At 44.8% G+C, this 19,527-nt stretch overlaps 1 protein-coding gene across 2 annotated transcripts in view; it reads right to left on the bottom strand.

Moving 5' to 3' along the window:
* Nucleotides 1–19,527, bottom strand: part of CFAP44 (cilia and flagella associated protein 44) — a 969,845-nt gene that overhangs the window by 200,049 nt on the left and 750,269 nt on the right. For both annotated transcript variants that reach the window (XM_078656625.1, XM_078656626.1), the window contains 3 exons: nt 13,561–13,738; nt 8,960–9,469; nt 2,541–2,744 (listed from right to left, as the gene is read on the bottom strand). In XM_078656625.1, the coding sequence (XP_078512751.1) occupies nt 2,541–2,744; nt 8,960–9,469; nt 13,561–13,738 (892 nt within the window). The remainder of the gene's footprint in view (nt 1–2,540; nt 2,745–8,959; nt 9,470–13,560; nt 13,739–19,527) is intronic.

The following is a 19,527-nucleotide window of genomic DNA, read 5'->3' as shown; positions in this document are numbered from 1 at the left end:
GCCTAAAACCATGTGCAAAATTCGCAAATTAGCAATGTAAACATTAATCACTTCCACCAACAATTAGGAATCCAAATACACTACAGGAACACAAGCCGCTGTGGTTGTAGGCACAAAAAAACACAGTTAAAATCCTGGGCATATTCATCAGAGCCAGCTTGTCACATACTGTGTGCAAAATCAGTCACCCTACATATTTAGTCACCTATACAATGTCTAGACTTTAGAGCAGCTCTTAAAAAGTTAACAATACAAAAAAGCGTATGGGCATTAAGCAGAAGCTGTAGATACAGTAAAGCTACACGGGCATGCCTAAAACTAATTTCTTTTAAAAGAGATTTAAGAAGCATTCGCCTTGGGTACGTAAAATATTTACATAGAAAAGCCAAGTCTAGGGTATCCCGTGGAGACCTATTGTCGCAGCCACAGGGACCTCTGTTTTCTAAATGCGCAACAAAGCCAGGAGGTGAGGCCAATAAATGATGCAACAGGTTGGAAGAGTTGATAACAATCTATTAAAGTTCCTCAAATCTTGAGCACTTCCACAGGGCACGAAACACTGTCTGTTTATGCTGTATCAACCAGACTAAGAATTAGGAGCCCTACTGGGATCGCATCTGTATCGCCTCTCCTCCTCCTTGGATGAGTGAGGTAGGACAAATAAGGCTATCAATTGAATTGACTGCTTAAAATGGGCAAAATCACAACCTTAGGAAGGAAGAATAGCTTTGCTATTGAAGTTAGTTTGTCTTTTAAAAAGTCTAACCAGCATATATTTGATCACAATCCCTGGACATCATTAACAACCCTGGTGGACAATATTGTAAACAGGATGACCATCTCAAGAACAAGACACTTTGCATCACCAATATGAAGGGGCCATTAACTGAATGGAGGAGCTATCAGCTGAATTAGGTTCAACCTGAGGTCCCACTGAGATGTGATGTTAGACACAGGATGAAACTGTTCAGCATATGATTGAAAAACTGAGACAACACATTGAAGGGTCCCTGGGATAGATGGGGATGACCCCTCACAGTTGAACACCGAGCCTTGGGAGTTGTACAGAAGATGCCAGCCCTGAAAAAACAATACGCCGCAAGTGGAAGTACAGGCCCCTGATTTCAACAACTGCAAAACTTCTACTTTTTACAGTTACATTAATGACTTATACTCTTTCGTCTGGAATATATCATAGCTGCCACCATCTTCCCAAGGGTAGAATTCAGTAAAACTAAAAGAAATGAAGACACAGCATGCAGGAAAAATGCAACCACCGAGCATGAACCTCCCTCGTGCAGCGAAGGAGGACCAGTGATTTTGTTAAGCAAAGGCTTGGAGACCTCAAAACAGCTTTGTACATTGGGCTCAAGTTTCATAAACTTGGACGTTGTTAAGCTTGTTTTTTTATAACTTTGTCTGTAACAATTCTGCATTTCAGTGCTAAACTAAAACAATATGGGGCATATTATCAAGAACGGCGATAATGGGCTTGATAAGATGCCCTTGTGAATTCCCATAGCAGCTCAGGTTAACACCAGAACCTGGGCTGCTATGGGAATTCACAAGAGCATATTATCAAGCACATTATCGCAGCTTTAGCGGAAGTTTCCTGCCGCTAAAGCGGCGATCATTTTATCGCCGTTCTTGATAATATCCCCTATATTCTTATTGAAGTCTCTTCCCCGTTTTCCTTTCATATATTTAAGCCTCCTCTCCTCCATCATCACCACTAAGTGGGCCCTGAGCAGTTTCCTCACTAATACAGAAGTGATATTTAACCCCTTCTGCGCTCATGACGAGCTGAGCTCGTCATGAGTTGTGCCGCTCACACGCTCATGACGAGCTCAGCTCGTCATGTAACGCGGCTTTTTGAAAAAAGCCGCGCAGCGCAAAAATAGCGGCCGCACGCATGCGGTTAATTAAGTTCCCAGGAGATGCATTAAAGTGGTATTTGAATTATAAGGGTTTCCATTAGGATATAGTGTTGCTCTATATATGTTTCTGCAGATAAATAACTTTTGATGGACAAGAACGTACTAGTATATAACCACCATAAAAACTCCTTTGAACTTAGGTTAAGGAGAGGATGTGGCATAATGGCCAGAGCAGCCAACCTTGAAGCTGGAAAACCAGGTTTGAGTAATGTTGGGTGGCTCAGCATTCTGTGCAAATCATTGAATCTAGCCATGCCTGAAAAACGAATGTGTCCATCTGTAACGCAACTGGTGTGCATGTAAAGTGCGCTGATACCTTCTGGTTGAGTACGCTATATATGAAACTGTACCAAAAAAAGGAAGGCGTAGCAACAGAGCAAATGTAAAAATAAATTTGTCAGTCCTGGATTCTAAAGTGAAAATACTAATATATACTGATTTGTTCACTCAATCTCAATTACGTATTTCAGACGCAATGTCTGAAATTACCTTTATAACTTAGAAATTTGCATGGCATGTTTCATAACCAAATTTGTATGGCATGTTTCATAACGAGAACCAGCTGTGATTGGCACACAAAGCAATTTTTTAAGATGTGTCTACCTTCACTTCTTCCTTCTCGTTGAGACGGTTGTTGACGTTCTCCTGGAGTTTGTCCTCTAGCTTCTCGAAGTCCTTGAGGAAAAGCATCTCTTCAAACAGGGTGATATGCCTCAAGTCTCCCATCTTCATCTGCACATCCATCTTCATTTTGTGGTGTCTCAGGAGACGCAACTCGGCATCGAAGAGGATCTTGAGCTTCTGGATCTGTGGCCACGAGCAAAGCACAAAGGAACGAGACTGTGAGAATGAGGTTCAACTGAAAAGGAACAATGTTAACACACAACTGATGCCACTGTTGACTTACATTTAGGCCCTCAATACGAGTCACCTCTCAATTATGAGAAGGCCAGTAACACCAGTCTGCGCTCCATCGAAATAATGAGGGCAGCAAAAACATGGAGAAATGGGCTGCTGAAAACAGACAAAGGGCCAGGTTTGATTTCAGTGGACGGGTTACTCTGTCCAACGGTGATGGATATCTCATCCGCCGAAATAGAAATCCCATATTATCCAATGGGATTTATTTTTTGTCGGATGGGATATCTAAATCAGGCACAAAATCTTTGTGTGTAAGTACAGAGGACAATGAGGGATTATCAGAGGAACTAGATCAGAATTACTCATTCCTCTACTAATTTCTCATTTCTTATTCGACCATGAAGGCCCAATTTACAACGAACTGGATTTTATTCACATCTGAAGTTACCAGTGCCACTGGTATCGGTAGCTCCAGCGGTGGGGAAAATCCAGCCTATTTACTGGGCCACTCACAATAGGGGCCACAGTGCAATCTGGGGATCTAAAGCATAAATATCAAGTGGTTGAGAAAGAGATAAGTACTCTTTCTTCCTGCAGTTAGGGAGCTAATGTCATGACATACCTTATGTCTCCAGTAAAATAGGGTCTATTGCATGCATCAGGCCTGGTGGAACCACAAACAGGGAAACACATATCTTGTAAAACCTCTCTGATGATATCCTGAGGAATTCACCTGCCATTAATCGGTCACAAAAATTCTGTGGGGCATGACCCAGTGCTGCAACCCAGCATGATTACAACAGGGTAAGACGGCCACTCTGTGGACTAGGGAAAGTGGTTCTTGCCCTAGTCATCTCACGTATTGATTACGCCAATTCCCTCTATGTCGGTATTCCAGCGTATCAAGTGCACCGATTGCAACGGGTTCAGAATCAGGCAGTCAGACTCATTCTTGGACAGCCAAAGCACTCTCGCGTGAAACCTCTGCTGAAACGTATGCATTGGCTACCTATTCTCCAACGCTGCCTGTTCAAGCTGGGTTGTACTATCTACAAAGCTTTGTCAGGTCATGGCCCCGCTTTTATTGCCTTAAACACCCTGCGATATCTTCCTCCCCGTGATTTACGTTCTTCCATCAAGAATTTGTTGGTTACCCACTCTTTCAAACGTAAAAAACACGGTGGTCTTAGATATACTACACTGGCTCCTCAATTCTGGAACACTCTTCCCCCCTACCTCCGCACGTCGGATTCTTATACCCATTTCAGGAAATCACTTAAAACCTGGCTTTTTTCCCTCGCTTATGATTGATTGACACTCTCTCTTTGCATAGTACGGCGACCGCTCCTGCTATCAGCGCCAATAAACCGTTTGCTGAACGTGCGCTCAACAAATACCCTTTAACATAACTCTCTGGGTTCAGAGAGCATACATCATCGCAGAAAGGAATAGCAGCCTCTCCTTGAATGTTGGTCCATGTGTCCATTCCCTATCCCTATCTAGGTCCAGTTCTAGGTATGATCCTAACCAGGAGATGTGTGAGGTTCTATGGCCAGCTTTTGCCACTGAGCCCACAGCTAGTTATCTACTATTGAAGCTTTTGACTAGGTCAAACCAAGTGGCAAAAGGGCATGAAATGAAGTTATTGTATTGTTGATAAAACCCTGCACAGTGAAAAGACCAATAATGTATCCCACAAATTATCTCAGGAGGCTTCTGTGGGCTTCAGAGACCTAACTCCGTAAAATCCAAAGCTCTTCCCTTCAAAAAAACAAAAACTCAGGGAACGCTCCAGAAATCTAGGACTCTAGCCCTCCCACCATCAGGACCAACACCACCGACATCCCTTTTGAACACGATCTGAAAGACTTAGGGCCTGATTTAGAGTTTGGAGGACTGTTGACTCCCTCACAAAGTGACGGATATCCCATAAGCTTTATTAAAAGTTCCATGGAATTAAATTAACTTGTAATAAGCTGGCGGGAAATCCGTCAGCCAAACTCAAAATCAGGCCCTTGCTCTTCCAGAATCTGTTCCAGTCATGACTGGTCTTTGATATCAATACTATTGTACCTTCAGTACACGCCCCTCCGATTGGTTCCACTTCCACTACATGAGGGGCATTTCTTTGTACAATTTCATACTGGATAGCACCTTTCACTAATTCTTGGAAATCTGTCTCTTGGCCAACCTTTGATATTATGTGAATTTGATCTTGAACCAACTCAAGTAATTTTGCAATTTGTGTTTACTTTTGCTTCTATTATTTTATATAAATTGCATGTTTTTTCTCTCTCCCTCTCCCTCTCTCTCTCTCTCTCCCTCGCCCTCTCCCTCTCTCTCTCTCTCTTCTGATTTCATTTTTACATCGGTTCAGCAAACGTTTGCTTTCAAGTCCACGTGACATTACAACTGAAATACATTTAAAATCATCGGAGGTGGGTAAGTTCTGGAGCTCCTCCATCACCTCTCATTTTAGCCCTGAAACTGAGTTTGAGCTGGAGGAAGTATCACTTGGATGTTGAGGGATGTAGCACAACCAACTGGAACCGTTGATAGAATATGTCAGTTCCATGGTATGCGGCTGAGCTCCAAACGGACAAAGGTCGTAGAGCGTCTGGTCGGGATCCGCCCAACAAAGTTTGCTTCAACATCAACACTGGTAGTCACGTCGACATTTACTAACATAGACCCCTACATAAAAGAGTACTAGTAAGATCACAAAGTGAAGACGTTTTCAAGAATAGGTCCTCAGGACATAAACAGGGCCAAAAAGATCCAGCATTTAACTTACTTGAAGAAACTATCTACGTGAAGGAGAGAGATTGCTTCGACCGGCTGCACATTCTATGCACGATCTATCAGACAGGTCCATGTATGTTAAGGCTTCAGCCCATTCTCTATTTTGTGATTGCATTTAAGGATTTGCAAATTGAGATTCCTTAAATGCAATGTAAGAAGCACAATAAAAGTGTGATTTGACTGTAAGGAATCGCAAATTACCACAAACTTCAAGTTGGTGGTAATTTGCGATTTCTTTGAAAAATGCCCTTTTTTGCATTTTTCAAAGTTCCATGTGACTCACATACATGCCCTTAGGGCATGTAATGTGTGCCACATGTGCACACATGCACATTTCAGGGGTGCAACAGGGTGTCCTTTTGACACTCTGGCACCCTTGAAATTGCATTCTCAATTTGCAATCCTCTAATTGCGGATCGCAAATTGAGAATGTCTTCCCATTCATTCCTATGGGCCTCTAGGCCCATAGGAATGAATAGGGAGGTATTCCTTAATTGTGAATCGCAATTTGCGATTCCCAATTAAGGAATAGGTGGGATTCGCAAAATTCTTTGCAAATCCTACATACACAGCATTTTGCGATTCTCAAATAGCAATTTGCAAAAAATCGCTATTTGAGAATCGCAAATGGACTTTTTCATACATACGGCCCTTGAATCTTTGGAATGGAGCATTCTGAGAGACCCCTAGTTGGAGCACATAAAATATTTGTCATGGAAATTATGTCTTTTATTTTGAAGCACAACCTTTGATAATGGAGTTTTGTTTCCTACAGATCAGTGAGACATCCATACAGTCGAATGCACCCCCATTTTACATTAACCTCTTTCTGTATCATTTTGAAACTGTCAAAATGCTATCTGGCCAATTATATAAAGAAATTATATTAGGCTATTGCTGCAACAGGAGGTGCACTAGATGAGGAGGTTTGAAATTAGACTGGCTTTGCTTTTGCTCCTGTTCAGCAGGGCTTTGACCTGGCAGTTCGGATGGATTGTCCTCTATGGAGCAAGACCATGATATATTTGTATAAGGTTAGTCCCCGCCGCAGCAGCACAGCGAGCAAACATTATGGACTGGAATGTGAGTAATTTCCAGTGGCTGAGATCAATGCAAGAATTCCAGCCAACCTTCTTTGTTTTTTTTCTAGAGAGATGCCTTACGTGCGATAGTTATGCCCAGACGCGGGTCTTGTGCTCCGTGCTGTAGGACAACAGCCAAGCCTCACTGATGAGGCCAACCACAGCAGTAAAAGGTCTGGAGGTGCTTTTTCCCCAATCTGAGGGGATGCAGCTGAGCAGTTCCTATTGGAGCTGGGCATGGTCCGATTCCCATAAGGTTGGTCCCTGCTGTAGAAGAACACGAATGGTCTGGATTGCCACCTAGAGCAATTCACAGTAGCTACGGTTAATTCATAGCACACCATCAGGCACTTTTTGTCATTCTTTTTCTCTGCAGTGATATGTATCCCCAGAATGCTGAAAATATCTTTGCTTCCCTAATAAATATGTTTACACTTGAGCCTACAGAACAGCGATCTTGAGATCCATCCATAACATAACCATATACTGTACTCCAATGCCATATAAGGAAAAGTACTTGAAATCCAATGTTTCCATTATGTTTATCTACACTGAAGCCACAAACACCATGTTCTCTTCCCCAGTGGAGGCAATAGTATGAAAACCCTATCATAATTGCATTTTGCCCACTCTGGAAACATTTTTGCACAGGTCAACAAAGGGAAATAGATGGTGAAAACTTCTGCACAAAGTATTTTGTTGCAAAAGATGCAACCCCACAAACCCTACTTTTGAGAACATTTTCAAGCAGCAATTTTGTTCACTAAAGTTGCTGAACAGGAGATCCCATAATCGTACTTTAAGGCAATTGAGCTGTAGGTTCGAGCATTGCTATGGGAAGGGGGCCTGGCGCGCAGTGCACTATACAGGCTCAGAAGGGCATGGTATAATGGAGGCATCACGTTGCCAGATGTCCAGAAATACCACTGGGTAGGCGGAGCTGAGCACTATTAACAACTGGGTTTTTCGCCACAGTTATAGGAAGTAAAAGGGGTGACTGGCCGGACCCCACACAGACAGTGATACACCTTTGGAAGACCATCCTGTCAGCCCTGGGGTGGAAAAATACATCTACTTGGGCAACTCCGCTAAAGGAAGACAACATTCCAAGCACCCTGTGAAAATTGCCAGGGTTTGACAAATGGGATTTCATAGGAATCTATAGGGTGGGGGATGTTTGGTGTCAGACTGATGTTATCACTTGGCGTGACCTGCAGGGAGACTATCAGGTAGCGCCTACCGAGACCTTCAGATACATGTAACTCTCTCACACATTCTTCGGTGATGCTGACGGGGACTGACCTTCCCGAATCCACACCGCCACAGAATAGACTACTAGATGAATTCATGCTCCAGAAGGCTATGCCACTGACCTATGAAACATTGTTAAACCTCTTGCCAGATGCCTTAAAGCGGGTCAGAGAGCAATGGGAGAAATCCTAAGAAGGGTTGGAAGATGGTGAATGGGAGGAGGCCATGGCATCCCGCAGAGAAGAGGACTTATGTTCATCCTACATATTCCCGCACGATGATGGTAAAGATGGGGAGGGCTGGAGAGACCAGTACATTTTTCCACATCCTATGGGAATGCCCGACAATACAAGAATTTTGGTCTGCAGTGGTGAATTGCATGGGGGAAATGAGGGGTGGGGGCATGAGTGTCTCCGCCAAGTGGTGTGCGGTAAATGTCTGGCGAGAGACTGACGCCGGCCGCTCGCAATGGACCTGGATGACATTGGGTCTGGCAGTGACAAAAAAAAATATAGCAAAGGCATGGGGTGTCGAACGGTCCCCTGAACTGGAGGCCTGGAAACGGGACAATGACGGTATATGATGGCAGAGAGGGTTGTTTATTTTAGTAGGGGCTGTCCCTAGAAGTGGAACCACATTTGGAAAGACTGGAATACCTATAGAGGTCAACTACGTGGCGAATTCGACTATCCTGGTGATGAGGAGTCTCATCCTGAGAATGGTCCGAGAGTACCAAATATTGTTTTTTAATGATATGTGCAGCAGTGCTATATTTTGAAGCTGATGTTCTATTGAAAATGTCAGTAAAAAGATATGTTAAAAAAAAAGTTGCAGAGAAAGTGTTTTGCATAGGTGAAGTTTTACAAAAGTGACAAATTTTGCAACTTTGTAAAGTTGTGAAATTTGTTACATTGACATAACTTTGCTTGAAAAATTCTAATTTTGCTTCTCTTAAATCAGAAACCATTCGAATCATATGGCCCCTCGTTCATCTTTCTCAAGACTTTCATGGCTGACTTAACTCACCCTTTTGATAATTCTCTCCTGGTGGTATATGTTTTTGATCTCCTCTACTTTCATGATTTCCAGTTCCAGCTCAGTGAATCCAGATTCTTCTTTGTCAGTAGCCTGTGCAAGATCTGGTGTCATGGTGATTGGTTGTTTGCCAAGAGATTTTGAACTGAAAGACAGTTGTGAGAGTCTGCCCGAGTCTTTCCTAGTGCCAATCTGCCCCTTTGAACCCCCAAAACCCCCAAAGCCTCCTTGCTGTTCTGATGTATCGGGGGTCAGGAGTTGCTTCTCCTGTTCTAACCGGAAGTTGTTCAAGGTTTCCTCATTGTATTCGAATCTCTTTTCTGGTGTTTCATCAGGCTGCATCTGAGGGACTGTGGGTATTTGGAGGTGATTCGAGGGATCCAGTTTGCTCTGGATCTCTTTCAAGTTTTTCACCTGTTCCTCGATTTCTTCAATCGTGGCCACCTTTAGGTCTCGCAGTGCTAGTATCCATCGATTCATGGTTGCCTTCTTTTCATGCATCTGCAAGAAGAAGCACAAGATACTTAGAAGTTGTACCCCAGCATGTCTCCTCCATAATGCAAAACAACCAAAAGGTACAAAACCAAATTATAAAAAGGGGCTCATGTCAATCAGGAGCATTATGTAAGTTTAGATGCTGTCATTATCATTATACATTGCTAATAAAAAAGAAGGACATTTCTATGTTATATACACTTAACAGTCATGGGTGTGCAACCACAAATGCAAGATCAGATCTGACCTCTCAGTACAGTCACTATATCTGAGTAATTTGAGCAGATGTAGTTCAAAATCTGGGGTGCGTATGCACACTGATATAGTATGTTATGTGTGTATCTGTGCAAAGGGCACTATCACAAGTGAGGGCATCTAGGCATTGAGCAGGTGTGTGTGCCTAGCCCAGCCAATGTTAAGTTGGTTAATGGAAAAGCAAGGTCTTCAGCTTCTTGAGGAATTCAAGAAGAGTGGAGGAGGCTTTGATGTGGAGTGGGAGGCTGTTCCATGGTATAAGAGCATCTGATCAAATGTGTGGATTTAATTTAAAAGGGGTTGGTAGTGCACATTTGAAACCAGTAGGTGGTTAGCTGTACAAGAGCTTATGCCCAGACTATGCAGAGCACGGCGACCAACGCCCTCCACCAGCACCCTGTTTACTTGGGCTATGCTGTGATCGCATCTGTGATATATCTGTTCAGAGTGTGAATGGGTGTGTAGACACTGGTGCTGGAAAACCTGATGGGTGTGAAAGATACTCTGCTCGAAGGAAGTGTCTAATACTGTGCAACCTAGTACACACGGATAATTAAACTTGCCCTATTGCTGCTTAAGGAGTTCAGAGAAAAAGCTTGCACTACTATGGTCAGTGGTGTGGTTTGAGGAAGCCTGCCCTGCTGCTGTCCATGCCATGTATGTAGGGCGTTGGCCCTACTGCTAATTTGGATATGCATGGGGAAAGCATGACATACTGCTTCTCATGACAAGAAATGGGTTTTACCCTTATGCCAATGATGGTGCATGTAGAGGATTACTTGACCGCAACTCAGAATGTGAGCCAAATGCTTTCCCAAGGGCTTCTAAAGCGGTCTGTAGAGGACGCTTCCCTCACTGCTCTTCAAGCTGTATCATGCATGGAAAAAACTTGCTACTGTCCATCTTGAGATGTGTGGGGGACACTTCCTCTACTGCATGTTAATGCTGTATCACACATGGGAAGGTCTTGCTACTGTCCATCTTGAGATGTGTGGGGGACACTTCCTCTACTGCATGTTAATGCTGTATCACACATGGGAAGGTCTTGCTACTGTCCATCTTGAGATGTGTGGGGGACACTTCCTCTACTGCATGTTAATGCTGTATCACACATGGGAATGTCTTGCTACTGTCCATCTTGAGATGTGTGGATGACTCTTGAGATGTGTGGAGGATTCCGGAGATCAGCAAAGGATGCTTGAGATGTGTGGAGGATGGTTCCTTTACTGATCTTCATACTTTATCACACAAGGGAATGTCTTGCTATGGTCTATCTTGAGATGTGTGGAGGGTGCTGCCCTTACTGCTCTTCATACTGTATCATACATGGAAAAAGATTGCTACTGTCTATCTTGAGCTGTGTGGAGGATGAATCATCTGATGCTCTTCATGCTGTATCACACATGGGAAGGTCTTGCTGCTGTCCATCTTAAGGCGTGTGGGGGACACTTCCTCTACTGTTTTCATGCTGTATCACACATCGGAAGACCTTGCTACTATCTATCTTGAGGTGTGTTGAGGACGCCTGAGATGTGTGGAGGAGGATGAATCCTCTGCTGCTGTTCATGCTGTATCAAACATGGGAAGGTCTTACTGCTGTCCATCTTAAGGTGTGTGGGGGACACTTCCTCTACTGTTTTCATGCTGTATGACACATCTGAAGACCTTGCTACTATCTATCTTGAGGTGTGTTGAGGACATCTGAGGCGTGTGGACGACGGTTCCTCTACTGCTTCATGCTGTATCACACATGGGAAAAGCTGGCTACTTTCCATTCTGAGGTTGTGGAGGACGCCTGCGATCTGCAAAGGATGCATTGTTCTTCATACTGCATCATTCATCGAAAAAGCTTGGTACTTTCCATCCTTATGTGTGTGGAGGGTGTTTCTGGCTGCTTTTCATGCTGTTATCACACATTGAAAAAGCTATCTACTGTCTATCTTGCGGAAAGTGAAGGAGATTTAAGATGTGAGGGGAAACCCTGCTCCACTGTTCATTATACGTTATGTGAAGGAAGGTTGCCGTGCTGATTTTGACACTACGCATGGAAGAAGCTGCCCTGCTGTTATGCTTAGTTTGGAGATTAATTTTCAGAAAATATCTTAAAGATGTAGAAAGGTTATTTCATACCATGGGACTCAAGGTTGAAAACCTTCAATTGCCAGGCAGAAGACCAGTACTGAATGAGCAAAGTACTCACAAGTTGTGCGATTACTGGATTCACTACTACTGACAGGGTTCAGCTGAAGGCAAGAAAACAGCAAACACTGGATTCTTAGGAGGTTGCCATGTTAGGATCAGGCATAGAAAGTCCGCTGAGGTGGCATGATTATGGTCCGTTGTTTGGTGCGAGCCTTGCAAGATAAGCTACTTAAGGGCATTCGTGATTGTGTTGAGCAGATGATGATGATGCACATAAACTCCTGCACAGCAAACAAACATACCACTGGACCTACCGTGATGCATGCAAACAAACAAACAGACGTACACCATATCAATTAGGTCAGTATATGTACAGAACACATGCACGTTGACCTAAAGCAACTCATACACCTCCACACACAGACCATACAGGCACCAGGATACACAAACAAAAACATATGAGCAACCATTCTTTGTCTCTCACACACACATGCATACCCAGAAATTCCCACAGAGGCCTACACAACACACATACAGTTAGAGAAACAGGACACAGTTATACAGATGAACACTGAGGCGAACATGCTGCTGGAGGGATTCCGGTTCCATGTTGACTTAATATTTAGACCTTCTGACTAGGGAGTTGTATATCAAGTGCTGGGTCTTATTCCTAAACATTCAAGGCCTGATGAGTCAATGATACCTTGATTTGATTATACTGGTTCAATGGATTATGCTACTCTATCTAACGTGATAGTGATCTCACCCCAGTTTACACGTGCCTTGATTAACACTGATGATTGAGGCAAATATGTGTTTGACGTTTGCAAACTAATTTCTAATCCTAACCTAGATTTACTCTTTTTATCATTAATTGTTTGATGCCAGGGATGATCAGCTTTGACTTTTTTATGCCTGTCCTCAGACCTTTAAAGCTTTCCATCCCCCTGGCATAGTCATCATGGTGGTGGCTGGGTGAATATTTCCAACAATTCTATCTTCATCTCTAGTCTCTCTCTGGATCCCTTTCCTCTTGCAGAACGTCTTGGTTTCTCTCTTAAAGTTACGCACTCCTAGGTCATTAAGGGAAATCTATGCTATAGACCACTTTTTCGCAATAATAATTTTGTCGAAATATTGGCCAATTTTTTAACTTCACTTCTAGCGAGACACTCACATTTTATTGTACTTGGAGACTTTAATATATGAGCTGATGCTTTAGACGACCCCTCAGCAACCAGACTCCATGGAGGTGGGATCACCATGAGCAGGCAACGTTTGCCAATACGATCATGTGTACCAATCCAGAACCGCAAATAGGATTTGTTATTTGCCTCAAAGATTCACTATAGAAATGGGATTTCTTATATGAGTGCATAATTAGAATATACACAAGCTAAACTCCAATCCTGGACAAATACAGCTTTTTTCCTGTCTTATTCAGCCAAACACAAGCTCTACAATCCTAGAGCACTTTTATTTTTATTAGAATTTCTAAAAGGATTTGGCATATCTTTATTTTTATTGTATCATATCTGTTTATTAATGAACAGTAGTTTTTTTGTACTCTTTTAAGATACACCTTGTGTGAATCGAAAAAAGATTACATTGAAATTGATTTGGCATAAGACTACCACAAGCATCATTCCTAAAACCATATCTAGACGCAAGGAGGGGGTTGGTTCAACATTACTACATACCAGCTCTTCTAGCTTGGCGAGTTGGTGTCTCTTTCTGTCAGCCGTCATGCGCATGTGCTCTGGCACAGAGTAGTTCGGAGCAGTTTTCAGTTTGAAGTCACCCATGTTGTCTGACGCCACTTGGATAGCAGTCACGTCATTGGGATCTTCATAATTGTCACTTGGCTTCTGATTAAACCTACAACATAAAATGCATGAAAGCGAATCGTTGACTTGATGCGTTACTCTTACTAGCACAGAATACACCTCTTTCTGGATGAGGACAAGATTTCAATAGACGCTAAACAATATCCATTAGGGTAAACGATGATTCTAAAGAAGATACCACAGCTTGCAAAATTTGTGTGCAATATTAAAAGATATCAAGAGGCTTGTAACATGGATCAGTCAATCGAGAGTGAAAAACAATGTGACCGCCGCAATAGTGCATGAGCTTATAAAAAGAGTACCAGGGAAAGAAAGGGAGAATGGCAATAGCTGAAAGGTGAGCCTCAAATTCTACCAGTGACAGTGTCCCTAGGTGCAAATCTATGGCATTTTATTTCCAGGCCTCTAGTAAGAGTGGGCAAAGTGAACCCTTAAGCCTGTTAAGTCACACAGAAGAGCAATGTTCCTCAACTTCCCACAACTTCCCACAAGACCTTGTTTCATGACTAAGTTTGAACAATCTTGCACCTAGCTTCACATCCGTGCACCGAAAGAACACATACTGGCACCATTGAGCCAGGAAGCTGCTGTAGGAAGGTGGATATCTGACTGAAGGTGGATATCTGACTATGGTTACCCCCAAACTTTTTGCCTGGTGTTTAGCTGGTTTTTGACATAGTTGGCCTGGGATCCTGCTATTCAGGGCCCCAGGCTAATTGCTCTCTCCTTAAAATGGACTCCATGTACCTTAGGTACATACACAATTGGAACGGGTTCACCTTATTGGCCCCTGTAACAGTGTACCCAGGTACCCAGGGCATAGGTGCTTCCAAGACCTACCAGGGGCTGCAGCATGTATTGTGCCACCCCTGGCCTGGCCTCCATATTTGACACAACTGGCTGATCACTCAGCTGGGGTAAGTCGGTGTAACCACCCCTTACTTAGGTGTAGTATGCCTATACCTAACCTAAAATGGACACATATGTTCCTATCAATCACTCCTAGGGAAGGCCTCATCAATCCTGGAGGCAGAGTGCTTGGAAATATGTGAGATGGTGCTCTGGCATGAGCTGAGCCTGTCTGCAGCTTTCGGAACCATGTCCTTTAGCTGTTTCATGATATTGCCATACCATATACTCTTAAGTGCATTATGAACCTCGCGGTTAAATGCTATCTTGGGTTTGGCTTTATCAAAACATGTCGAGTAAGGTGTCATACGAATTGGAATACTACCCCCTCGCCAGTTCTGGCGACAGGGGTAGCATTCCACCCTTCTAGAGGGACACGACATGTACCTAGCCTGAACCCCGGTTAAAGTTAAACAGAGACTTAGCATCACAAAATGGATGCTGCCACCACAGACACAAGTCTGACCTCCTGCTGCTGGGAGTCGTTCCAGCGAGGGCAGCTTGGACAAAGGGTTTCCTGCCTGGGGAGGTGCTAGCACCACTCCAGACAGGATTTTGTGTATTGGGTAGGACAGGGCTGAATAGAATCAGACATGCCTGGGGCACACAAGGTGTCCCTGTGCATAGGCCAGTTCAAACCGGTGCTGGGGCTTTCCAGCCCCAGTCCTGGCGCGAAACTGGACAAAGGATAGGGGGTGTAACCACCCCCCTTCCTGGTTCCACCCAGAGGAGGGACCTAGTAGGTGATCCGGCCCCCCAGATTCGAATAAGAGTGGGAGCTGTGTCCTGAGACTTCAGATCATCCTGAATCAACTTGAAATACAGAAGAAGACTGGACTTCGACATTCTGCTGCACAGAAGACAGAAGAGAATCTCCCTTGTGGCCAAGGAGTGACCACCCTGTGAACACAGGCACCAACCAGCAACTCGACGTCTGCTTTGCCGCCGCCGGAGCCCGAGCCCAGAGCCTGACAAGACCCAGACTCCCAGACTTCTCACCGCCCGATCCACAGTCCCTGCAAAGAAGGGACCCGTGGAGGCACCGAGAGACGTGGGACCGGACCTCTTGGAAGACCCCCGAAACGCTGACTGCGCAGCATCAGAGGCACCCTCGACGCTGTGCTTTGGGGTTTGAGAAGCCCCAACCTCGAGCAGCCCTTGCACCGAAGATCAGCCCCCCAGCATCTCCACGATCTGCGTGGGGCCCTTTTGCACTGTGCCACTCGACGCGCCATCCTGGCCACTTGCCACGTGGCTAGCGGCCATCTTGGCGACGAAACCTTCAACTTACACTGCGGGTCTGGTTGCTCCAGACTTGCCCTCGCTCCTGTAGAAAGGAGCCCCTGCTCTGACCTTGCTGGTCCGAGTAACAAGCCTTTTTCGATTCCTGCGTGGCTTGCATTAGCCAAGGCCTGTTTGCTCCAATCAAGTTGCCGACACCGCCAACAGCGAGAAGCCTGCGTGGGACAGCTTGTGACCGACTCCTGGGCGTCCTCGACCCCTCGTGTCCACGTGGCTGCAGAGAGAACCTACACCTCGACGCCTGTTTGCACCCGACATTGCCTGGTTCCAGTCTGGTTCCACGGTAGTCACTGGCTAGTGACTTTGAACATTGTCCCCTCTGCTTTCAGGTCTTCACCTCTTCAGATCCATCCTTGGATCCACCGGGACTCTTCACATCGAGTCGCCTGCAGCATCTTCAGCTCCAAGCACCATCGACCTGCGTGACGAAACCCGACACTACTTCGACCCTATGCACCCGCTTCCTGTGGGTGAGGTAACTCAGCTCCGCCGGTGTTCCCACACTGGTACACACCTCTAGTGTCTGTGTCTAAAGTTTCATCCTTCTAGGTCACTCGGAAGGTTCCTTTTTAACTAACTTTGTAACTTTTACGCACCATTGACATTGCATTGGTAAAGCGTGCACTTTCCGCACTGCACCCGAGTCCCGCGGGCCTTTCCCGACTTCTTCACTGCTAGTCCCGAACAGCTCCAGCGATTCCCCAGGCCCTAGGCCTCTTCACTTTCCCAATAGTGGTTCTTATACCACTATTTTAGTATATGGTTTAGGTGGCCCCTAGGGCTCATCCATAATTGTGCAACTTTTGTGTATTTAAACTGTGTTTTGTTTTAACGCATTTGCTTCTGTGCTCATAAAGAGTATCAGGGTTATTTGTAGAAATAAATCTATATATATTTTCAATATATATCTGTGTGGTGTCCTTTCATTTGGTATTCAAGGGATTGTGTATGGTAAAACAGCTTGCTTCACATGCCTTTACAGAGTTTAGCCTAAGACTGCTTAGTCCATGCTACCCCTAGGATAGCTTGTCTATAAGGTTGACTTTACAACCTGCACCATAAGGGTTGCTTGGCATGGTACAAGGTGATCACTAGAACTAGTGAGCATCATATACCAGGCCAACTTCTCACATTGGTGAGCAGCGGATTGGGATTTGAGCTTGCTGTTGTTTTACCATTACAATCTTTGAAAATATCATTTGAAAGATCATACAGGTACCTGATAGGTACACTAAAACAAGACTAGATATACTTAAGTTCTACTGAACTTAGTTGTTGTAGAGGATAGGAAGTAGCACACCCTGACTACAACTACTAGATAGGTTTTGTAGGAAAACACAAGTGTAGGTAGATTGCAACACATCCACCACACTAGAGCAATGTCTGGAGCAGAGGGATCCACTGGAACAACCTCTGTTGAGAGTGACCCTCCAAGGGCACCATCCAAATTTGCTATCTTTCCATTTAAGGAACTGAGGCAACTGTGTTCCATGAGAGGAATCAAAACAGGTCCTACTCCTACAGCAGGACACCTCAGAGAGCTGTTAGACCAGTCTGAAGCTCTAAAGAACTCCAAACCAGGCCCCTCAGGGACTGGAGATGGAGGATCTCCCACTGAAGATGATAACCCTGATGCCCCTGCCCCTGTCATCCAGATAGATGAGGAAGACCAGACCCTTGGGAATTCTCAGCCTGAGGAAGAAGAAGGGGGGGAGGAGGTAGAAGAAAGTGATTCTGATGATGATAGAGATAGCCAGGTGTTAGTCAGCAGGCTTAACCAGGCTAACCTAAGCTTATTTGGGACTGAAGGTGGGTCCAACCCATTCAGACCCCAAATGGACTTAACCAGGAGCATAGGAGGAGGAGGAATCACTCAGGTGAGTCCAATACTTCCCATGTTTCTAGAAGTTCTCATGGCAACTCCAGAAGGGAGTTGACTAGCCCTCAGAGAAGGGAACATGAGGCCAAAATGAGAGAGGCTGAACTTAGGATCCAGAGGCAAGAGCTAGAAGTTGCCCTGGCCAAAGAGAAACTTGCTAGAGCAAGTCAGCCTAGAGAGAGTGGATTAGAATCCACTGGTGGCAGCACTATCCCTAAGGATAAAGACAGGTCCTATGACAATAGAAACCTGAGTAAGATTGTGCCCCCCTACAAAGTTGGGGATGATATCCACAAATGGATGACTGCACTTGAGAGAGCTTGCAAAGTACAGCAGGTCCCTCAGGAGCAGTGGGCAGAAATCTTGTGGCTCTCCTTTGAAGGTAGAGGCCGAGACAGACTCCTCACAGTTAGTGATGGGGATTCTAGAAACTACCTGGTCCTGAAAAGTGCTCTGATTGATGGGTTAGGCTTAACCACTGAACAGTACAGGTTAATGTTCAGAGACACCCAGAAGACACAGACTCAGGACTGGTCTGAATTTGTTGAATGTGCCACTAAGGCTCCGGAGGGCTGGTTGCTGGGAAGTAAGGTTATTGACTATACAGGATTGTATAATTTAATTATGAGAGAGCAAATCTTAAGTAATTGTCAAAATCAGCTTCTACATCAGCACCTGGTTGACTCTGATCTAACCTCCCTACAAGAATTGGGTAGGAGGGCAGACAAATGGGTCAGAACCAGGATCAGGCCTAAGAACCAGGGTGGTGACCAAAAGAAAGAGACTACCAAGCCTCAAGAGAAGGGTGGGGATAAAAGTAAGGAAAAGACTTCCCCAGGGCCCCAAAACTCCAAGGATGGGGGTGGGTCCCAAGACACTTCTTCAACCCAGAAAAAGCCTTATTGTCATGTCTGTAAACAGGTTGGGCATTACAAAACAGACAGCTGTTGTCCCAAGAATGGCAATAAAGAGAATATACCTCCAAAGCCAGCTCCAACACCTCCTGTTACTGTCAGCAGTAATCCCCCAGGAAGTGGGAGCACACCCAGGAATCTGGGTGGGTTTACTTTTGGAGGACAGGTGGATTCTGGCCTAACCAGGTCCCCTACCTCAGATACTCTTGTCTATGAGACTGGCATGGGGTTTGCCAATTTCACTGCTTGCCCAAACACTTTGAGCAAGTATAGACAGAAGCCCCTCATCAATGGCTTGAAAGTTGAGGCCTTTAGAGACACAGGGGCTAGCATCACTATGTTGGCTGAATGTCTAGTCCCCTCAAGGCAACTTTTACCTGATGCCACATATCAGGTGACCAACATTGATTGAATAGAAACCAATCACCCCATGGCAGTAGTAAATCTTAGCTGGGGAGGTGTCACTGGCCCAAAGAGAGTGGCAGTGTCATCAAACTTGCCTGTAGATTGTCTACTGGGGAATGATTTAGAAATCTCAGCCTGGGCTGAGGTGGAACAAGAAACCCATTCTAAAATGGTAAATCTCCATGGAAGGGTTAGTGGGGCCGTGATGGCTACAGCCCCAATCCAAGATGTCCTTCCGGAAAAGGTTGGTAGGGCTGAGCAAACCTCAGCCCCATCTTTAGCTAACTTCCCTCCTGAAGAGATTAGCAGGGCTGTGATGGTAACAGCCCATACCCAAACTGAGTCTCCTCCTGAAAAGGTTGGTGGGGCTGTGATGGCCACAGCCCAAACTCAAATTGATACATGTGTTGT

The sequence above is a fragment of the Lissotriton helveticus genome, chromosome 8, assembly GCF_964261635.1.
Source record: "Lissotriton helveticus chromosome 8, aLisHel1.1, whole genome shotgun sequence".
Lineage (NCBI taxonomy): Eukaryota > Metazoa > Chordata > Amphibia > Caudata > Salamandridae > Lissotriton > Lissotriton helveticus.
This window is presented reverse-complemented; position numbering and strand designations above follow the sequence as displayed.